The sequence below is a fragment of the Pelophylax lessonae genome (assembly GCF_965119305.1).
Source record: "Pelophylax lessonae genome assembly, chromosome: 3".
Classification (NCBI taxonomy): domain Eukaryota; kingdom Metazoa; phylum Chordata; class Amphibia; order Anura; family Ranidae; genus Pelophylax; species Pelophylax lessonae.
In genome coordinates this window covers 40,280,543-40,299,023 of record NC_138770.1, presented here as the reverse complement: position 1 = coordinate 40,299,023, position 18,481 = coordinate 40,280,543, and the positions used below count along the sequence as shown (strand labels likewise).

The following is an 18,481-nucleotide window of genomic DNA, read 5'->3' as shown; positions in this document are numbered from 1 at the left end:
CATTACATACTCCTGACCCCTGCACTATATACTCTATGTTGTACGTTACATACTCCTGACCCTTCACTATATCATTTATGTTGTACATTACATACTCCTGACCCCTGCACTTTATATGCTGTTCTGCATTACATAATTCTGAAAGTATATAGTTCTAACTCTTGTATCCTGTACGATACATAAGCCTGACTTCTGCAAAAGACAGTTCTTGTTGTTTCCTCACTCTCTGACTAAGGTCCATGAATTAAGAAATGAACTGGTAGGAGATCAGAGGACCCATTTACTAGTTACTTTGAGGGTGGAATTGTAAGATCCTCAGAGACAAAGCTGCCTGATGTGGGCGGAGTCCTGGTTTAGGGGAACCAATCTGCTGATGTCTAATAATAATCTTTTTATTTCTATTTTAGTAGATGGACGGGAGATGAGGAAAACCTCAGAGGATTGTCTCACTTTGTCTCCAGACTGTAAAGTAGAAGATGAGGACATCACACCGTATAGTCCAGGAGAAAACCCGGCTACCTCAAATGTCCATCCGGCACCACACAGTGCAGATGGACCATCGTATTCCTCTTATCCTGAGGAACCTCAGACTGTGAGGGACGGTGCCGTCCTTCCAACAGATAAGAAGTTATCCTGTTCTGAGTGCGGGAAATGTTTTTCACAGAAGTCCAATCTTTACAGACATCAGAGGTTGCACTCGGGTTGGAAGCCGTATTCCTGCCCTGAGTGCGGGAAATGTTTTTTACATAAATCCCAACTTGTGTTACATAGGGGATCCCACACAGGACAAAAGCTGCATTCCTGTCCTGAGTGTGGGAAAAGTTTTTCACAGAAGTCCAATCTTTACAGACATCAGAGATCTCACTCAGGTAAGAAGCCACTTTTCTGTACTGAGTGCGGGAAATATTTTTTCCATAAATCTAAACTTGTGTCACATCAGAAATCTCACACAGGGGATAATTTATACTCCTGTCCCGAGTGTGGGAAATGTGGTTTAAAAAAATCAGAACTTGTCAGACATCAGAGATCTCACACTGGGGAGAAGCCATTTTCCTGTCCTGAGTGTGGGAAAAGTTTTTCAGACAAGTCCAATTTTTACAGACATCAGAGATTGCACACTGGGGAGAAGCCGTATTCCTGTACTGAGTGCGGGAAATGTTTTTTCCAAAAATCAGAGCTTGTAACACATGAAAGGTTTCACACAGGGGAGAAGCCTCATTCCTGTTCTGAGTGCAGGAAATGTTTTGTACTCAAATCAGAGCTTCTCCTACATCAAAGGTCTCACACAGGGGAGAAGCCGTTTTCCTGTCCTGAGTGCGGGAAATGTTTTTCAGATAGGTCACATTATTACAGACATCAAAAACTGCACACAGGTGAGAAGTCCTATTTCTGTTCTGAGTGCGGGAAATGTTTTGTACAAAAATCTAAGCTAGTCACACACCAGAGGTCTCATACAGGGGAAAGGCCATATTCCTGTCCTGAGTGCGGGAAATGTTTTTCACAGAAGTCCAGTCTTAACATACATCAGAGATCTCACAGAGGTGAGAAGCCGTATTCCTGTCCTGAGTGCGGGAAATGTTATTCAAAGAAGTCCAATCTGTACAAACATCAGAGATCTCACACAGAGATAAAGCCATATTCCTGTCCTGTGTGCGGGAAAGGTTTTTCAGTGAAGTCCAGTGTTAATAGACACCAGAGATCGCACACGGGGGAGAAGCCACTTTCCTGTCCTGAGTGAGGGAATTGTTCCTCACTGAAGCCCTGTCTTCCTGTACATCAAGGATCCCACACAACCCTCGAGGTGTATTAGTGCCTTGAGTGCGGGAAATGTCTTCTATATGAATGTTGCTGGACATTACAGCTCTGATGCAAGGAAGAAGCACACCCTGATATACACCTCAGATATACTCCATGGCTGATCTTCATCATGTAAGAAACACTTCATAAGGAGATCAGAGATCACTAAAGACATGGATGAAGTGTTGTACTGTGCTGGCCATTTATAGCAGTAGAAAAATAAAAATGGAGTCATTACCTTTCATTGGCTGAGTACATTTTGTGGTCTCAAACACTTACTTGGTGATCTATTTTTTAAAAAATCGTTCAACGAATGTAACAAGCATTCACCCAGCCATGACGAATATTGGCTGTATGTTTATGTCATACAGTTTTTCCTATGATCACTGTCTCCTTCTAGTGGCCATAATGCCATATTGCAGCATTCCTCCTGATTGAGGTATTTCAGAAAGCACACCACACTGTGGCCTGTAGATGGCGCTAACAATCATAGGAAATAAATGTGTTAGTTAAAATACAGGCAGAATTTGTAACAGTTGGGCGACTGCTTGTCACATTCATCCAGCAAATTTTGTTTTATGAGCAGGCCATTTGGTTTCCTCTGTCAGACATGGTTTCATACTAAAAACTGAGATCATACTCATGCACTTATGAGTACAGTTGAGCATAAGTTAACAGTATTAAAACAATCATTGATTTAAAATACCACATTTGGCCTTTAGATGCCGCTATGTATTATAGACATTAGCGCCATCTAGTGGCTAAATTTTATATTTTACTTTATGCATTAAGTCAATGTCAAACATTCAACCAGCGCATCAAATAGCCTAATAACATTCATGTTTTACCCCCATTTGCAGGGAAGGAATGTACATGCACTTTTAGAGCTATGCACATTTTTCATGACGCGACCCCTAAATGTCAGGAGCCTTTACTTAGGCTCCGTTCACACCATGGCGTTCCGAATTGTAGGCGGAATCGCGGCGACTCTGCCTGCGATCCCGAATTACCACAAAACGTTCCAGAACTTCTTTTTGTGACATTTTACAGCGATTCATCAGGCGACAATCGCAACAAAATCATGCTGCGATTGGGGTGATATTGAAAGTAAAGGGTATCGTAAGCGACAAGGTCCTGCAATTCCGCCCATGGTCCGAAACGCCATAGTGTGATCAGAGCCTTAACCACTTCCCATCCACCCAATAGCAGAATGACGGCGGCAAAGTGGTTGCACTATCCTGACTGGCCGTCATATGACGTCCCTCAGGATAGAGCGCTCTGTGTGCCGGGGGCAATCGGTGGTGCGGTGTGTCACTCTGACCCCGATCCCGGTAAAGAGCCTATGATGTAGGCTGTTTGCCATGTGACCAGCTGTGTCCAATCACAGCTGGTCACATAGTAAATAGGAAGTGCCGTTGATCGGCTTTCCTCAGCTCACGCCTGACAGGCACGAGTAGGGTTATATCGCCCCCCTCTCTGCTATAGGCCTTCAGTTTTTTTCTGCCTAGTCAGAAGTAAGGACCTAGCTCCCTGCCGGGATCTTTGCTTCTGGCAATTTTTTCCTTTTAAACGGCATTTGTTCTCGTGTTTTTTTCCTATGAGATCTACAATCAACTGCCACGGGCACGGGCTAGTTAGCTAGCAGGACAGACTTCTCGGATGGGGTGGGCGCTACCCATGTAGTGCTCTTGCAGCCCGTGTCCCCCTCCCGCTAGGCTCCATGGCTTTTTTTCCTGGTCCCTGGGAGCTATGTGGGCGCCGCGTGTGGCGGCCATTTTGCAGTGGTTGGCGCCATGCTTTTGGGGCCTGTGAGTGTTTCTCTCCTGGTGGCCATGTTTGTGTAGTCTGGTGGCCATTTTTGGTTGATCCGGCGTGCAGAGGAGCTGTGGCCATGACAATGGAGCCTCTAGGGCAGCGAATATGGCTGTGGGGGCTCCTCCCTTTCCCTTGGTGTTGATTCCTGGGTTTCCTTTTCCCCTGGACGCTGCATGTGGGTCCCTCGCTATCTCTGGTGCAGACCTGCGCTCCTACGGTTGGGTGATGAGTCTTGGTGGGGTCCCTCCCTCTCTCTGCTGCAGGGTGCTTTGCCTCTGGGTACCCCTGTGGTACTACGGGTGAGATACCTCAGGTTAGGTGAGTCTCCTAGTGTCCTGGAGTCCTTTGTTTTCCGGATGGAGGTGGCCTTTGGGCGGCGGGCTAGCAGAAAGCGCCCCTGCCCTCCCCTGCCTCATCTGTTTCTAATATCAGATCCTGAATCTGGCTCTGCTGCTTTGGATGTGGCCCAACCTTTGAAGGTGGAGGATGCAGCTGAGGTGGCTGTTCGTTTTGGCACTCACAAGCAAGGCAAAAGTGTTCCCTTATCCTACCTATTTTGACAAGTTTGTCTACAAAGATTGGGAGTGTCCAAAACGTCCCTTTGTGGTTCCTAAACGCTTTGCAATGAGGTACCACTTTGGAGAGTCACTTCTAGGAGATGTGGACTGTCCCACCAGTGGTGGACACTCCTGTCTCCAGGTTAAATAAGGCAGCCATGATTCTGGTAGAGGAATCCCCGGCCTTTAAAGATCCGACTGACAGAAAAGCGTAGTCTGTGGCCCGCAATATGTTCCCTATTGCTAGTTCGGCGCTACGGCCAGTCCTGGCCATTGCCCTTGTGTCGCAAACTCTGAGTGGGCAAAGCTTCTGCGCCATGGTCTGGGGGGGGGGGGGGGTGAGCAGATTCCCCCTGCCTTTGTTGAGTTGTTGGACCAGTTGGTTCAGGGATCGCCAACTTGTCTGCGATGCCCCTCTGGACGTGGCCCCCTTGATTTCTAAGTAATCTAGTTTGGCAGTGGTGCTTAGGTGTGTGTTGTGGCTTAAGTGTTGGTCTGCAGACTAAACCTCTAAAAAAGCTCTAACTGATTTGCCCTTTCAAGGCCATTGCCTCTTTGGGGCTACCCTGGATGACATAATTGAGTCTCATGGGGGGGGGGGGGCACTTTTTTCTTCTGCAGCATGGGAAGGGGAAACAGCCTTTTCGCAGACGCGGCCCTTCTTTCTCGGCTCAAAAAAAGTTTTTTCATCCATCAGGGTCCACTGACAAGGGTTCAAAACCTTTTAAATCCTCCTCGGGAGGTTCCAAGCAGCCCTGGTCTGGCAAATTCTCTAGACCCGCGGACAAGGCCTCTTCAGCATGAAGTTAGGCCCTCACCCATACCTGGGGTTGGAGGATGTTTTCGTTGCTTTCCTTGCCTGTGGACCTCCTTAGTGAATGACAAATGGGTCCACAAAGTAATTCTGTCCGGTTGCAAGATAGAGTTTCCTTCTTGCCCTCCGGAAAAAAGGTTCTTTCCCTCCAACATGCGTCTGGCCCCAAAACTGCGGCAAGCCTTCTTTAGACCTGATTGTCCCAGTTCCGTTTTTGGAAAGGTTTCATGGTTTTTATTCAAACCTGTTTAAGGTCCCAAAACAGGAGGACAAGGTTTGTCCGATTCTGGACCTCAAGGCCATGAACTGTTTTGTTGCGGGTACAAAAATTCAGGGGGATTTCCTGCCTCTATCGACATCAAAGCTGCTTACTTGTACTTTTCAATCTCTGCCTGACACCAGCGTTTCCTTTGCTTTACTGTGGGAGAGGAGCACTTTCAGTTTGTGGCATTATCTTTAGTGTCGCCTTAGCTCCTTAGGTCTTCACGAAAGTGTTTCTTACCGTTTTTGGCCTTGAAAATATAATATAAGTGCTGCGCAAAATAAAAAATAATATATGTGATTAAAATATTGTAATATATCCATAATAACCTAAATAAATAGCTTGTGATACTCTTTATTAACAAACATATATACAAATATATATATAATATGAAGATGCAAATGATGAAAACCACAACAGTGTGAAAAGTTTATAAAATTAATGTCCGTGCTTCCAAAATGCTAAAAATTATTCCCGGTGCTCTTATGAACAAATGGCAGTCCATGCACTGTGATTTTAAATGGTTGCCCAAGGTGTCGACTCCACTCTTGTGACCCCCCTCAAAGTAAATCCCTGTGTCACTCATAGGGGAGGGGCCATATCCACGTCGGTGACATAGATTGTTCAGCAGCTAGAGGAGCGCCAAGTTTAAACAGTGAGAAGCTTATGGGCTTGGAAATTTGGTGCGCTGTATGCACCCAACAAATGTGAGTGATATGCACATTTTAATAAACATTTGATTTTATATAAAAACGGAAAATTTATATCAAATACTTACCGTAATTTTCCTTTCCTGATGGACTCTATGGCAGCATACGTTCGGGTAGGCTCCGCCTCCTCTCCTACCTCATAGGACCCCACTCCCATAAATCTTTGCTCCCTTTCAGCATCAGTGTTCTGTAACTAGCCTACTCAGGAATTGGGAGGGGACTCCTGCTGCCATGGAGTCCATCAGGAAAGGAAAATTACGGTAAGTATTTGATATCAATTTTCCGTTTTCCTGACAGACTCCATGGCAGCATACGTTCGGGAAATAACTCGCTATACACTCCCGGGTGGGAAGATGCTGAACAAAGAAAACTTTAATTGGCACTGTAAACTGACAAAACTTGAACGCCAAAGTTAACTGAAGATAAGGCAGCAGGTTCAACACAGTAATGTGTAAGAAAGGTATTCACAGATGACCAAGCGGCTGCTTTGCAGATCACATCAGGCGCGACGTGTTTAGACACTGCCCAGGATGTAGCAATGCTTCTGGTAGAATGAGCTGTAATCGCCTCTGGAGGAGCCAAGCCTTTTGCTCTATATGCCCATTGTATAGCCTGGACAATCCATGCAGCCACCGCTCTTGAAGAAGCACACATCCCTTTCTTATTCCCATGGAGAAGAACAAACAGGAAATCCGATTGACGGAAGGAGGATTTGGCTTCTAAGTATTGACTCAAAGTGTCACCCACATCTAAAGGATGGACTAAGGATTCTTCATTTGTTCTGAAGGTGGGCAGAACTATCTCAGAATTTTCGTGGAAGACAGATGTTACTTTAGGGTTGGACCCCAACATAGGGATTAGGGCCACTCTGTCCTGAAAGAAGGTCAGAAAAGGCTCTTTGCAGCCCAAATTGTGTATCTCCGAGACCCTCTTAGCAGAGGTGATAGCCACCAGAAATACCGTCTTCAACGTAAGCTCCCTGATGGACATGGAAGCAACCTCCTTTGAAGCAAAGAAGTCCAGGACCAACGGAAGATCCCATTTCGGGAATCTAGGTTTTCTCTGAGGCCTGAGCCTGACTGCGCCCTTAAAAAACTGTTGGATCAGTTGATGTCTTGCCCACTGAATTCCGGTGAAAGCTGAGATGGCAGAAACTTGCACCCGGAGAGAACTAACCGAGAGGGACAGATCTAAACCAGACTGCAGAAAACTCAAGATTTGTTGAATGGTAGGCGCACCTGCCGGACCCAAACCCTGGGATTGATGACTCAAAAACCTTGCCCAGATTCTCTCATACACTCTGTTGGTGCTAGCTCTTCTTGAGCTCATAAGAGTGGGAATCACTTCTTCTGGACATCCGAGGGCCTCCAGCCTCTCCCTCTCAAGAACCAGACCTTGAGGTGTAGACCCGCAGGGCATGGATGCAGAGTAGGCCCCTGCGATAGAAGGTCTGGCCTGAGAGGCAGAGGGATCGGATCCCTGAAGCTGAGAAGGAACAGCAGAGGAAACCAAGGCCTGTTGGGCCAGAAGGGAATTATCGCTATGATCTCTACTTCCTCCATCTTCAGTCTCCGAAGGAATTGGAGCACTATAGGCACCGGTGGAAAGGCATAGGCAACCTGGAAGTTCCATCTGTCCGTGAGGGCATCCACTCCGAAGGCTCGAGGGTCCCTGAACCTCGTATAATACTTTCGACGTTTTTTGTTGTGTGGATTCGCGAAGAGATCCACCTCCGGTGAGACTCCCAGAGACAGAACCCAATTGAACACCTCCTGATGGAGGGACCACTCGTTGTTGTCCAATTGAAATCTGGACAGGAAGTCTGCTTCCGTATTCAGCACCCCCGGAACAAAGACCGCTGAGAGGTTGGCCAGGTGTTGCTGGGCCCAAGACATAATTGGATCTGTTTCCTGGAGTAGAGTCATGCTGCGGGTTCCACCCTGCCTCTTGACGTATGCCACTGCCGTGGTGTTGTCCATCCTGAGTAACACTGAGGCCCCTTGAGTCAGATGGTGAAAAGCCTGGAGGGCTTTGAAGGCGGCTCGTAGCTCTAGGATGTTGGACACCACTCCGTGACTGGAGAAGTTCCACCTGCCTTGTGCCACTTCTGACCGGCAGTGAGCTCCCCAGCCGGTACTGCTGGCGTCGGAGGTTATCGTCACCCAGGAAATTGGAGCAATTGAGTGGCAGTTGGTTAGATTCGCACGGCGTAACCACCAAGGAAGACACCCTTTCATGAATGGTGTTAGATAAATAATCTGTGACAGGTTCTCTGTCGTCCACTGGTGGAGAAACCCCTTCTGAAAGGGCCTCAGCCTCCACAGAGCCCACTTCACCATGGGCGAGGTAGCCACTAGAGTCCCTACCACCTTTAGACACTGACGAGCAGTGAGATGGGAGGCAGCGAGAGCCACCCTGCTCTGGACTACTGGAATTTTCTTTTCTGGCAGAGATATGGTGCAATTCAACACGTTGAACAGTGCTCCGAGAAATACCAGGGACTGCGTGGGCACCAGATGGCTCTTCTCCAAATTGAGAATCCACCCGAACTCCCGAAGAGTTCACCTGCTCCAGATGTATCAGCAACTGGGCCCTGTCCTGGGACAGAAGAAGGAGATCGTCCAGGTAATGATGTAATCTGATACCTCTGGTTCTGATGAGAGCCACAATTGCCAACAACGTCTTGGAGAAGGTGCGAGGCGAAGTCGAGAGCCCAATGGGAAGACATGTAAATTGCATGTGGACATGATTGACAGCAAACCGGAGGAATTGATGATACTCTTTTGCCACAGGAACGTGGAAGTACGCATCTTTTAGGTCTATTGATGCCAACCAATCTCCTGGGAGAACCGAATGTTGTATTGTAATTAGGGACTCCATCTTGAATCTCTCTTGACGGATAGATCTGTTTAGATAAGTGAGATCTATTACCGGGCGCCATGTGCCGTTCTTTTTCTGGACGAGGAAGAGAGGTGAATATACTCCCTGACCCCTTTCCTCTTCGGGAACTAGTACTACAGCTCGTTGATCCAGTAGGGTATCCACATAACTGAGAAGAACCTTCTTCTTTTCTGCTGTAGAAGGAAGGGAAGTTGCAATGAACCTGGGCTTGGGAACGTTGTTGAACGCCCAGGAGTGTCCTCGGGACACAACATTTAGAACCCGGGGATCCTGGATCGAGGCCGCCCAGACGTCCCGAAATTGGAGCAACCTGGCCCCTACCGGAACAGACTGGACGGGTCCAACCTCAAAAGGATTTGGTGGCCTCCCGGTCACCTGACGAAGGGCCCTTGGGACCTTTCTGAAAAGAGGACTGTCTTGACTTCCAGCTTCTCCCGTAGGATTTCCCTGGTCTGTAGCTGCGCGCTTCCCTAGAGCGATTTAGCATTTTGTCTCCTTGGGAAAGAGCGCTTCTGAGCGCTTGGGCGTTTGTCCTGGGGAAGGAACCCAGATTTTCCGCCCGTGGCCCGGGTTATGGCTGCATCTAGTTTATTCCCAAAGAGGGAAGAACCCTCAAAGGGAATCCTACACCAAGCCTGTTTAGAGGCAGCATCAGCAACCCAAGGCCGAAGCCAAAGGGCACGTTTGGCCGTAACGGAGGCCAGCATAACCCGGGCCAAGAGGCGAATGGTGTCCAAAGAAGCCTCCCCCAAGAAGCCCGCAACCATCTTCAGCTCCTGAATAGGGGAACTTTGGAACACTTCCTCAGAAACTCCTCCAAGAGTATCTTCGAGGGCATTAACCCAAACCTCCATGGCCTTGGAAATTGTAGCCAAAGCCATTGCAGGCTTACAGGCCATGCCGGCTGATAGGTATGCTCGCTTAAGATCAGCGTCAATCCTCAGATCCAAAGGATCTCTAAGTGATGCTGTATCCTCCATTGGGAGAGTGACGTGTTTCGCCAGACGCATCACTGCGGCATCCACACTAGGAGATGACTCCAAATATTTCACCTTTTCCTGTTTAAAAGGATAGAGCTTCGCTACTTTAGTGGTCATGGAATTTTTCCTTTCCACTTTGCTCCACTCTTCAGACATTATGTCTCCCAGTTCCTCTAGAAATGGGAAATTCAAGCGCTCTTTGCATAATTGCTTGAAATATTTCTTCTGCTTAGGAGAAGAGACAGCAGGATCCTCCCAATCAAGGGCCTCTCTTACCGCTTTAACTAACAGAGACACGAGGGCAAACTCAAATTCAGTACCGGAGTCATCCGAATCGGAGTCGGACTCTGACGGGAGAATAGATGGATGGCTGGGTTGGGAAGACTCAAACGGATCCTGAACCGACAAATCTCTGTCAGGAGAGCGTGACGGACCTGCAGAAGTGCTTGGCTTATGCAACTCAGCAAGAGAGTCCTTTAAAACTCTACGCACCACCTCCTCAATATGTTGGTCCGTTTTTTCCCTTTCACCCGTAGCTTGGGTATAACAGGGTTTGCACAAGGAGGAACCATCTGGTATTAGGGTACGGCAACCCCAGCATTTTTTCCCCTGCGGGCGTTCTGAGCTGCCATGGTGCGAGGAATACTGGCCCTCACGTCCCCTGCCATGAGAGGAGCTGCGCTTAGATTTAGATGAGGAGCGCCGGTGCGGGGCTGTTGATCAAACCTAAGAGAGCTGAGACAGACACATACAGGCAAGCCATAAGAAAGATGAAAGGGACACAGGGCATAAAAACTGTCAAAACCAGCACATACCTAGAAAGAGCAGGCTGGCCACTAGGGGGCGGCGATGAGTCCATAGCTCGAGTAATCACAAATGGTGCAACTAGGTAGGGATAAGTATCCTAATAGGAAGAGGATATAACCATCAGTCCCATTACCTAAAAACAAGACCCCCAGGAGAAGGAATCTTCTTACCTTAACCACAGGACCGGAGTCTGGGGGAGGCTACCGATATACCGACCTTCCCACCAGCTCCGGTCTAATCGCAGGTTTAAATAGACCGCCGGACCGCAACGCGCCGTATTGCGCAACCGCGCGTGACATCAGACCGCACTACTGTGCATGCGCGACGATTCCAATACTCGGCGGTGTACTGCGCATGCTCAGACGCGCCGGACAACCCGGAAGTAGCGGAAGGGACCGTGGCGGCGGCCATGAAGCACCGCAAGTAAGTTTAAACCGCAAAACTAGCAACACTAGAGCGATAAACCGATAAAACAACACCCTAGACACGAGCATAGATAAAAAAAAGGCAATATACAAGGAAGATAAGCATGAAAATTAGGAAAAAGAAATGGTCCCATATAAGGGCTTACCACCCACCGATAGCATAACCGAGTCCAGGAGACACAACACCGGCTTGTGCCTTCAGGCAATAAAGGGCCACCCGCAGCAGCAGGGCTCTCTCGGCCAAACCACATAGCTCCAGCTAAGGGTCTCTTCCATTGCCCTCTCCATACCCCGCTAAGAGCCAGGGCTTATCGGAGACTCCGAAACTCAGTCTGCCACCGATATACAGGACCAGATAGTAGGAACATCAGACATATGTATGAGGAGGACGAAAAAGGAACACTGATGCTGAAAGGGAGCAAAGATTTATGGGAGTGGGGTCCTATGAGGTAGGAGAGGAGGCGGAGCCTACCCGAACGTATGCTGCCATGGAGTCTGTCAGGAAACAATATTTTGCACTATGGATATACATTTTTCTCCCATACGTGTGAGTGATTGAGCCCATCCAATTATCCTGAGAACCAGCAAATTGGAGGATACCGGTGAATGGGAATCATTTTTGACATTTTGGAAGCACGGACATTCATTTTTTTATAAACTTTTTTCACTATTGTGGTTTTCATCATTTGCAACTTCATATTTTATTTATATATATATATATATATATATATATATATATATATATATATATATATATATTGTATATATGTTTTTTTTTAATAGAGAGTGTCACAAGCTACGTATTTAGGTTATTACGGATATATTACAATATTTTAATCACACATATTATCTTTTTGTGCAGTACTTGTATTATATTTTCATTGATTTATAATTTTCATTGATTTCCATAAAGGAAGTGATTAGTGCAAGCAGCATTTTTATTGATCACTTTTTTTTGCACAACATAGCTCGCAGGATCATTTATCACTTCTTACTGAGTTATTTGATTGACTTCATGTGGTGCAAGTTTTCACTAAACTAAATCTAAGAGGAGACTATAATCTAATTTGCATAAAATATGGAGATGATTGGAAGACTCATGTGGCCAGGGATGGCCACTATAAGTATCTAGTGATGCCTTTTGGCCCCGGCGTTTTTTCAGCACTTCGTCAACGAGATGCTCCGTGACCTTCTCTGTGTCCTTGTAGTGGTTTATCTGGATAACATTCTTATTTTTTTCCCAGATCTTCCTACGCACAGACTTCATATCTGTACATACAGTCCTCCCAACGTCTCCATGAGAATATGCTTTATGGTATGGCAGAAAAATGCCTCTTTGACCAATCTCAAGTACCTTTTCTGGGCTACATTGTCTTCAGAGACGGTCTCTTCATGGAACCTGAAAAGGTTGCCACTATATCCAATTGGCCCTGGCCTGGCAGCCTGAAGGCCATTCAGCGCTTTCTGGGCTTCACAAACTACTACCTGCAATTAACTTGCTTGTAACAGAATAATGACCAAAGAATCGCTATGCATTTCACTTTGTAGCTTCCTCAGGCGATTCTGTGGAATTATGGTAGTTATGGTCTCCCCCGAGACATCACAGGCGTCTCCCGAGGAGGTTGGTTGTCTGTTACCCTGATTGGTACTGCATTCAGTATATAAGAGGTGACACACAAATTCAAGTCCCTCCTTAACCATTATAAACCCTGAGTGAAAATGTGAATTTATTGACGAGGGAACAGAGGATATTCACAGCTTCTGCTACCATAACTCCACAGAATCGCCTGAGGAAGCTACAAAGCGAAACGCGTTGCGATTCTTTGCTCATTATTCTGTTACGAACAAACCCTGTATATCCGACAAAATTGATGAGTTTGACCGTATTTATGGTCTGGATATCATGTATTTAATGTCACAGTCTGCATTGCAGAAGGGTTCCCTCTGACGGAGGAGCATATTGTTTTAGGATTGTCTTTGTATCATGATTTTGTATTCTATGATACTTATGTGTATTTTGTATCAAATACATTTGGTTTTATCTATTTGTTAGTGTTATTCCTTTTGGGATCAGCCAGCAAGATGCCTTAAAAGTCTCGTTATCTATATAAGGGGATGAGGATTATCCTTCTTTCCCCTTTCAATCCTTTCATGTATCTCTACTTAAGCCGTTGGTCTTGAATACATTTTTTCATTCATCGATGCTGGAAAACCCTCTTACCAGTCCATCTCTTAAAATTTGAGGTTAACCAAATCCTGGATTCCAAAGTCTCCCATGTGAACTCCAATATCCGATTGATTGAAAGGGTTTTGGTGCTGAGAAAAGATCCTGGGTTCCAGCTTCTGATGTTTCTGCTCCTCGCCTGTGTAGCACTGCCCCCTAGAGGACTGCTGAACATTTACACTTTAAGGATTCCCCTGGGTTACCCTTAGCAACTGCTTGCAGAAATCTTAACAGTTTTTGTTCTTGGCTCAGCCAATGATCAGTCTAGGGGTGGATGTTTTTGTTGTTTTATTTATATTGGGATGGGAGAAGGGATGAGTGGGATACTTCAACTTTGAACTATTCACAATCCTGAGGACTTCTATCTTAGGGATGTGGCAAGGCCACCACTTCATCTTGCCACTTGAATGAAGCTAAGTTAAATGTTCCTATTTGTGTTTTTATTCAGGGTATTCCCCCAGTACCCCGTTTCTCTGTACTAGCTGACACCCGTCCACTGACTATTCACTCCGGAGTGGTTCCCTTCCTGGGAATACCCCTGGGTAAGATCCTCTGTACTCACGATACTGCTTTCCAAATTCTCGCAGTGCCCCACTCCTCCAGTTAGTTCTCCTGCACCTCTGGGTTCAGCCTCACACCACTGGCTCACCAGGCCGACTACCTGTGACCATCAACAACTGCTGCAGAAGAGGAGGCAGCCACCACCCTCCTTCTGGGACTGCTTCCCGCCAAAAACCTCTACCTCATGTGCCCCTGGCTTTTTATACCCTGACTGAACTTTGCCCACTGCCAGTGCCCACCACTCATATAGGGTGGCACAGCACCTTGCAGAAAAAAAATTCATTTAATTTTTCCTCTGTAATATAATTGCAGTTGCCTGCCAATGTGTGTCAGGTCCACAGACTGTACTGTGCCCACTGCCCACCACTCATATAGGGTGGCACAGAACCTTGCAGATAAAACATTCATTTAATTTTTCCTCGGTAATATAATTGCAGTTGCCTGCCAGTGAATGTCAGGTCCACAGACTTTACTGTGCCCACTGCCCACCACTCATATAGGGTGGCACAGCACCTTGCAGATAAAAAATGAATTTCATTTTTCCTATAATAAAAAATAAAATTCATCCAGAAAAAACAGGAACTGGCTTTTTCATTCGAATTTCAGTACCACAGGGATGGTGATAAACTCTTACCAAATAAATAGGATGATAACATATACCAAAATATATGAATCAGATGTGATAAATATAAGCATAAAATCATAAATACATAAAAGCATGAAATCGCATCAATAGGAGTCCATAGGTATAAAGTGCATAGAGCAATGAAAGTGCAAACATGAAGGATCACAGGTGCGACTTATGGGGACCACCCTTGCTTGCCACCACCACACAGTGCCGGGAGAAGTATCTGAAATTCAGACTCACTATAAATTTACCAGGAAATCTTCCAGAGGAGTCTTTGCAGCACAAATCAGAGATCTGGAGGAAACCTGATTTTACTATATGCTGTTGTTGGCTAGTCCATTAGAGTGGTTAGGCATAGGCGTCTGGTGAGTCTGAATTTCAGATACTTCTCCCAGCACTGTGTGGTGATGGCAAGCAAGGGTGGTCCCCATAAGTCGCACCTGTGATCCTTCGTGTTTGCACTTTCATTGCTCTATGCACTTTATACCTATGGACTTTATGGACTCCTATTGATGTGATTTCATGCTTTTATGTATTTATGATTTTATGCTTATATTTATCACATCTGATTCATATATTTTGGTATATGTTATCATCCTATTTATTTGGTAAGAGGTTATCACCATCCCTGCGCTACTGAAATTCGAATGAAAAAGCCAGTTCCTGTTTTTTCTGGATGAATTTTATTTACTCATTTAAGTAGCAGCAATTTGTGTTATTTGTGTTATTCTGTCAGGTTTGTGTTACCTGTATTTCCTAAAGCGCAGTGGATTACAACATCGTCTATTAATTTAGTACAAGTAGTGATATTTATATATTTAATTTTTCCTCTGTAATATAATTGCAGTTGCCTGCCAGTGAGTGTCAGGCCCACAGACCGTACTGTGTCCACTGCCCACCACTCATATAGGGTGGCACAGCACCTTGCAGATAAAAAAGTAATTAAATTTTTCCTCTGTAATATAATTGCAGTTGCCTGCCAGTGAGTGTCAGGCCCAGGCCCGGACTGGGACAAGAAATAGGCCCGGGCATTTTGGACTGAGCAGCCCAGGGGGGGGGGGGGGGGGCGTGGCGTTCGTCGGGATGGTTGATGACAGAATTTAATGTTCCAGGATGTGTGGATTCGATTACGGTACCTTTTTTAGATTAATCTGACAGACTGGGTCCAATTTAGATCAGAGCTGCCATATGATGCTGTTTTTTTTTGTTTTGGTCTTACTTTAAATCCTGTTTTGATGGTTAAGTCCTAAAAATATTATGAAGCAGCACAAGAATCTCTAATCAAGGGGTAGACCACCTTTTTGGGCACAGTGTGCCGAAAAATGTTTTCAAAGAAATTGGGAGTGCCAGATACATAAAAAACAACTGTCAGCTTCATATAAAGTAACTGCTGTAAACCGCTTGAATAATAGTAAGAAATCAAGTGAGCTTTGCACCTTCACACCTCAGATCACCCCAATTCCTGCACCTTCACACCACAGACCACCCCAATTCCTGCACCTTCACACCTCAGATCAGCCCCAATTCCTGCACCTTCACACCTCAGATCACCCCAATTCCTGCACCTTCACACCTCAGATCACCCCAATTCCTGCACCTTCACACCTCAGATCACCCCAATTCCTGCACCTTCACACCTCAGATCACCCCAATTCCTGCACCTTCACACCTCAGATCACCCCAATTCCTGCACCTTCACACCTCAGATCACCCCAATTCCTGCACTATCACACCTCAGATCACCCCAATTCCTGCACCTTCACACCTCAGATCACCCCCAATTCCTGCACCTTCACACCTCAGATCACCCCAATTCCTGCACTATCACACCTCAGATCACCCCAATTCCTGCACCTTCACACCTCAGATCACCCCAATTCCTGCACTATCACACCTCAGATCACCCCAATTCCTGCACTATCACACCTCAGATCACCCCAATTCCTGCACCTTCACACCTCAGATCAGCCCCAATTCCTGCACCTTCACACCTCAGATCAGCCCCAATTCCTGCACCTTCACACCTCAGATCACCCCAATTCCTGCACCTTCACACCTCAGATCACCCCAATTCCTGCACTATCACACCTCAGATCAGCCCCAATTCCTGCACCTTCACACCTCAGATCACCCCAATTCCTGCACTATCACACCTCAGATCACCCCAATTCCTGTACCTTCACACCTCAGATCACCCCAATTTCTGCACCTTCACACCTCAGATCACCCCAATTCCTGCACCTTCACACCTCAGATCACCCCAATTCCTGCACTATCACACCTCAGATCACCCCAATTCCTGCACCTACACACCTCAGATCAGCCCCAATTCCTGCACCTTCACACCTCAGATCAGCCCCAATTCCTGCACCTTCACACCTCAGATCACCCCAATTCCTGCACTATCACACCTCAGATCACCCCAATTCCTGCACCTTCACACCTCAGATCAGCCCCAATTCCTGCACCTTCACACCTCAGATCACCCCAATTCCTGCACCTTCACACCTCAGATCACCCCAATTCCTGCACCTTCACACCTCAGATCGCCCCAATTCCTGCACCTTCACACCTCAGCTCACCCCAATTCCTGCACCTTCACACCTCAGATCACCCCAATTCCTGCACCTTCACACCTCAGATCACCCCAATTCCTGCACCTTCACACCTCAGATCAGCCCCAATTCCTGCACCTACACACCTCAGATCACCCCAATTCCTGCACCTTCACACCTCAGATCAGCCCCAATTCCTGCACTATCACACCTCAGATCACCCCAATTCCTGCACCTTCACACCTCAGATCACCCCAATTCCTGCACTATCACACCTCAGATCACCCCAATTCCTGCACTATCACACCTCAGATCACCCCAATTCCTGCACCTTCACACCTCAGATCACCCCAATTCCTGCTCTATCACACCTCAGATCACCCCAATTCCTGCACCATCACACCTCAGATCACCCCAATTCCTGCACCTTCACACCTCAGATCACCCCAATTCCTGCACCTTCACACCTCAGATCACCCCAATTCATGCACCTTCACACCTCAGATCAGCCCCAATTCCTGAACCTTCACACCTCAGATCACCCCAATTCCTGCACTATCACACCTCAGATCACCCCAATTCCTGCACCTTCACACCTCAGATCACCCCAATTCCTGCACTATCACACCTCAGATCACCCCAATTCCTGCACCTTCACACCTCAGATCACCCCAATTCCTGCACTATCACACCTCAGATCACCCCAATTCCTGCACTATCACACCTCAGATCACCCCAATTCCTGCACCTTCACACCTCAGATCACCCCCAATTCCTGCACCTTCACACCTCAGATCACCCCAATTCCTGCACTATCACACCTCAGATCACCCCAATTCCTGCACCTTCACACCTCAGATCACCCCAATTCCTGCACTATCACACCTCAGATCACCCCAATTCCTGCACTATCACACCTCAGATCAGCCCCAATTCCTGCACCTTCACACCTCAGATCACCCCAATTCCTGCACTATCACACCTCAGATCACCCCAATTCCTGTACCTTCACACCTCAGATCACCCCAATTCCTGCACCTTCACACCTCAGATCACCCCAATTCCTGCACCTTCACACCTCAGATACCCCCAATTCCTGCACCTTCACACCTCAGATCACCCCAATTCCTGCACCTTCACAGCTCAGATCACCCCAATTCCTGCACCTTCACACCTCAGATCACCCCAATTCCTGCACCTTCACAGCTCAGATCACCCCCATTCCTGCACCTTCACACCTCAGATCACCCCAATTCCTGCACCTTCACACCTCAGCTCACCCCAATTCCTGCACTATCACACCTCAGATCACCCCAATTCCTGCATCTTCACACCTCAGATCACCCCAATTCCTGCACCTTCACACCTCAGATCACCCCAATTCCTGCACTATCACACCTCAGATCACCCCAATTCCTGCACTATCACACCTCAGCTCACCCCAA

The 18,481-nt window shown here is 46.9% G+C and overlaps 1 protein-coding gene across 1 annotated transcript in view; it reads left to right on the top strand.

Annotated features, from left to right (window-relative positions):
- LOC309550292 (uncharacterized protein) overlaps nt 1-18,481 on the top strand; it is a 979,642-nt gene that overhangs the window by 782,447 nt on the left and 178,714 nt on the right. Inside the window, 1 exon segment of the mRNA XM_082250695.1 lies at nt 1,025-1,541. Coding sequence (XP_082106821.1) covers nt 1,025-1,541 — 517 coding nt within the window.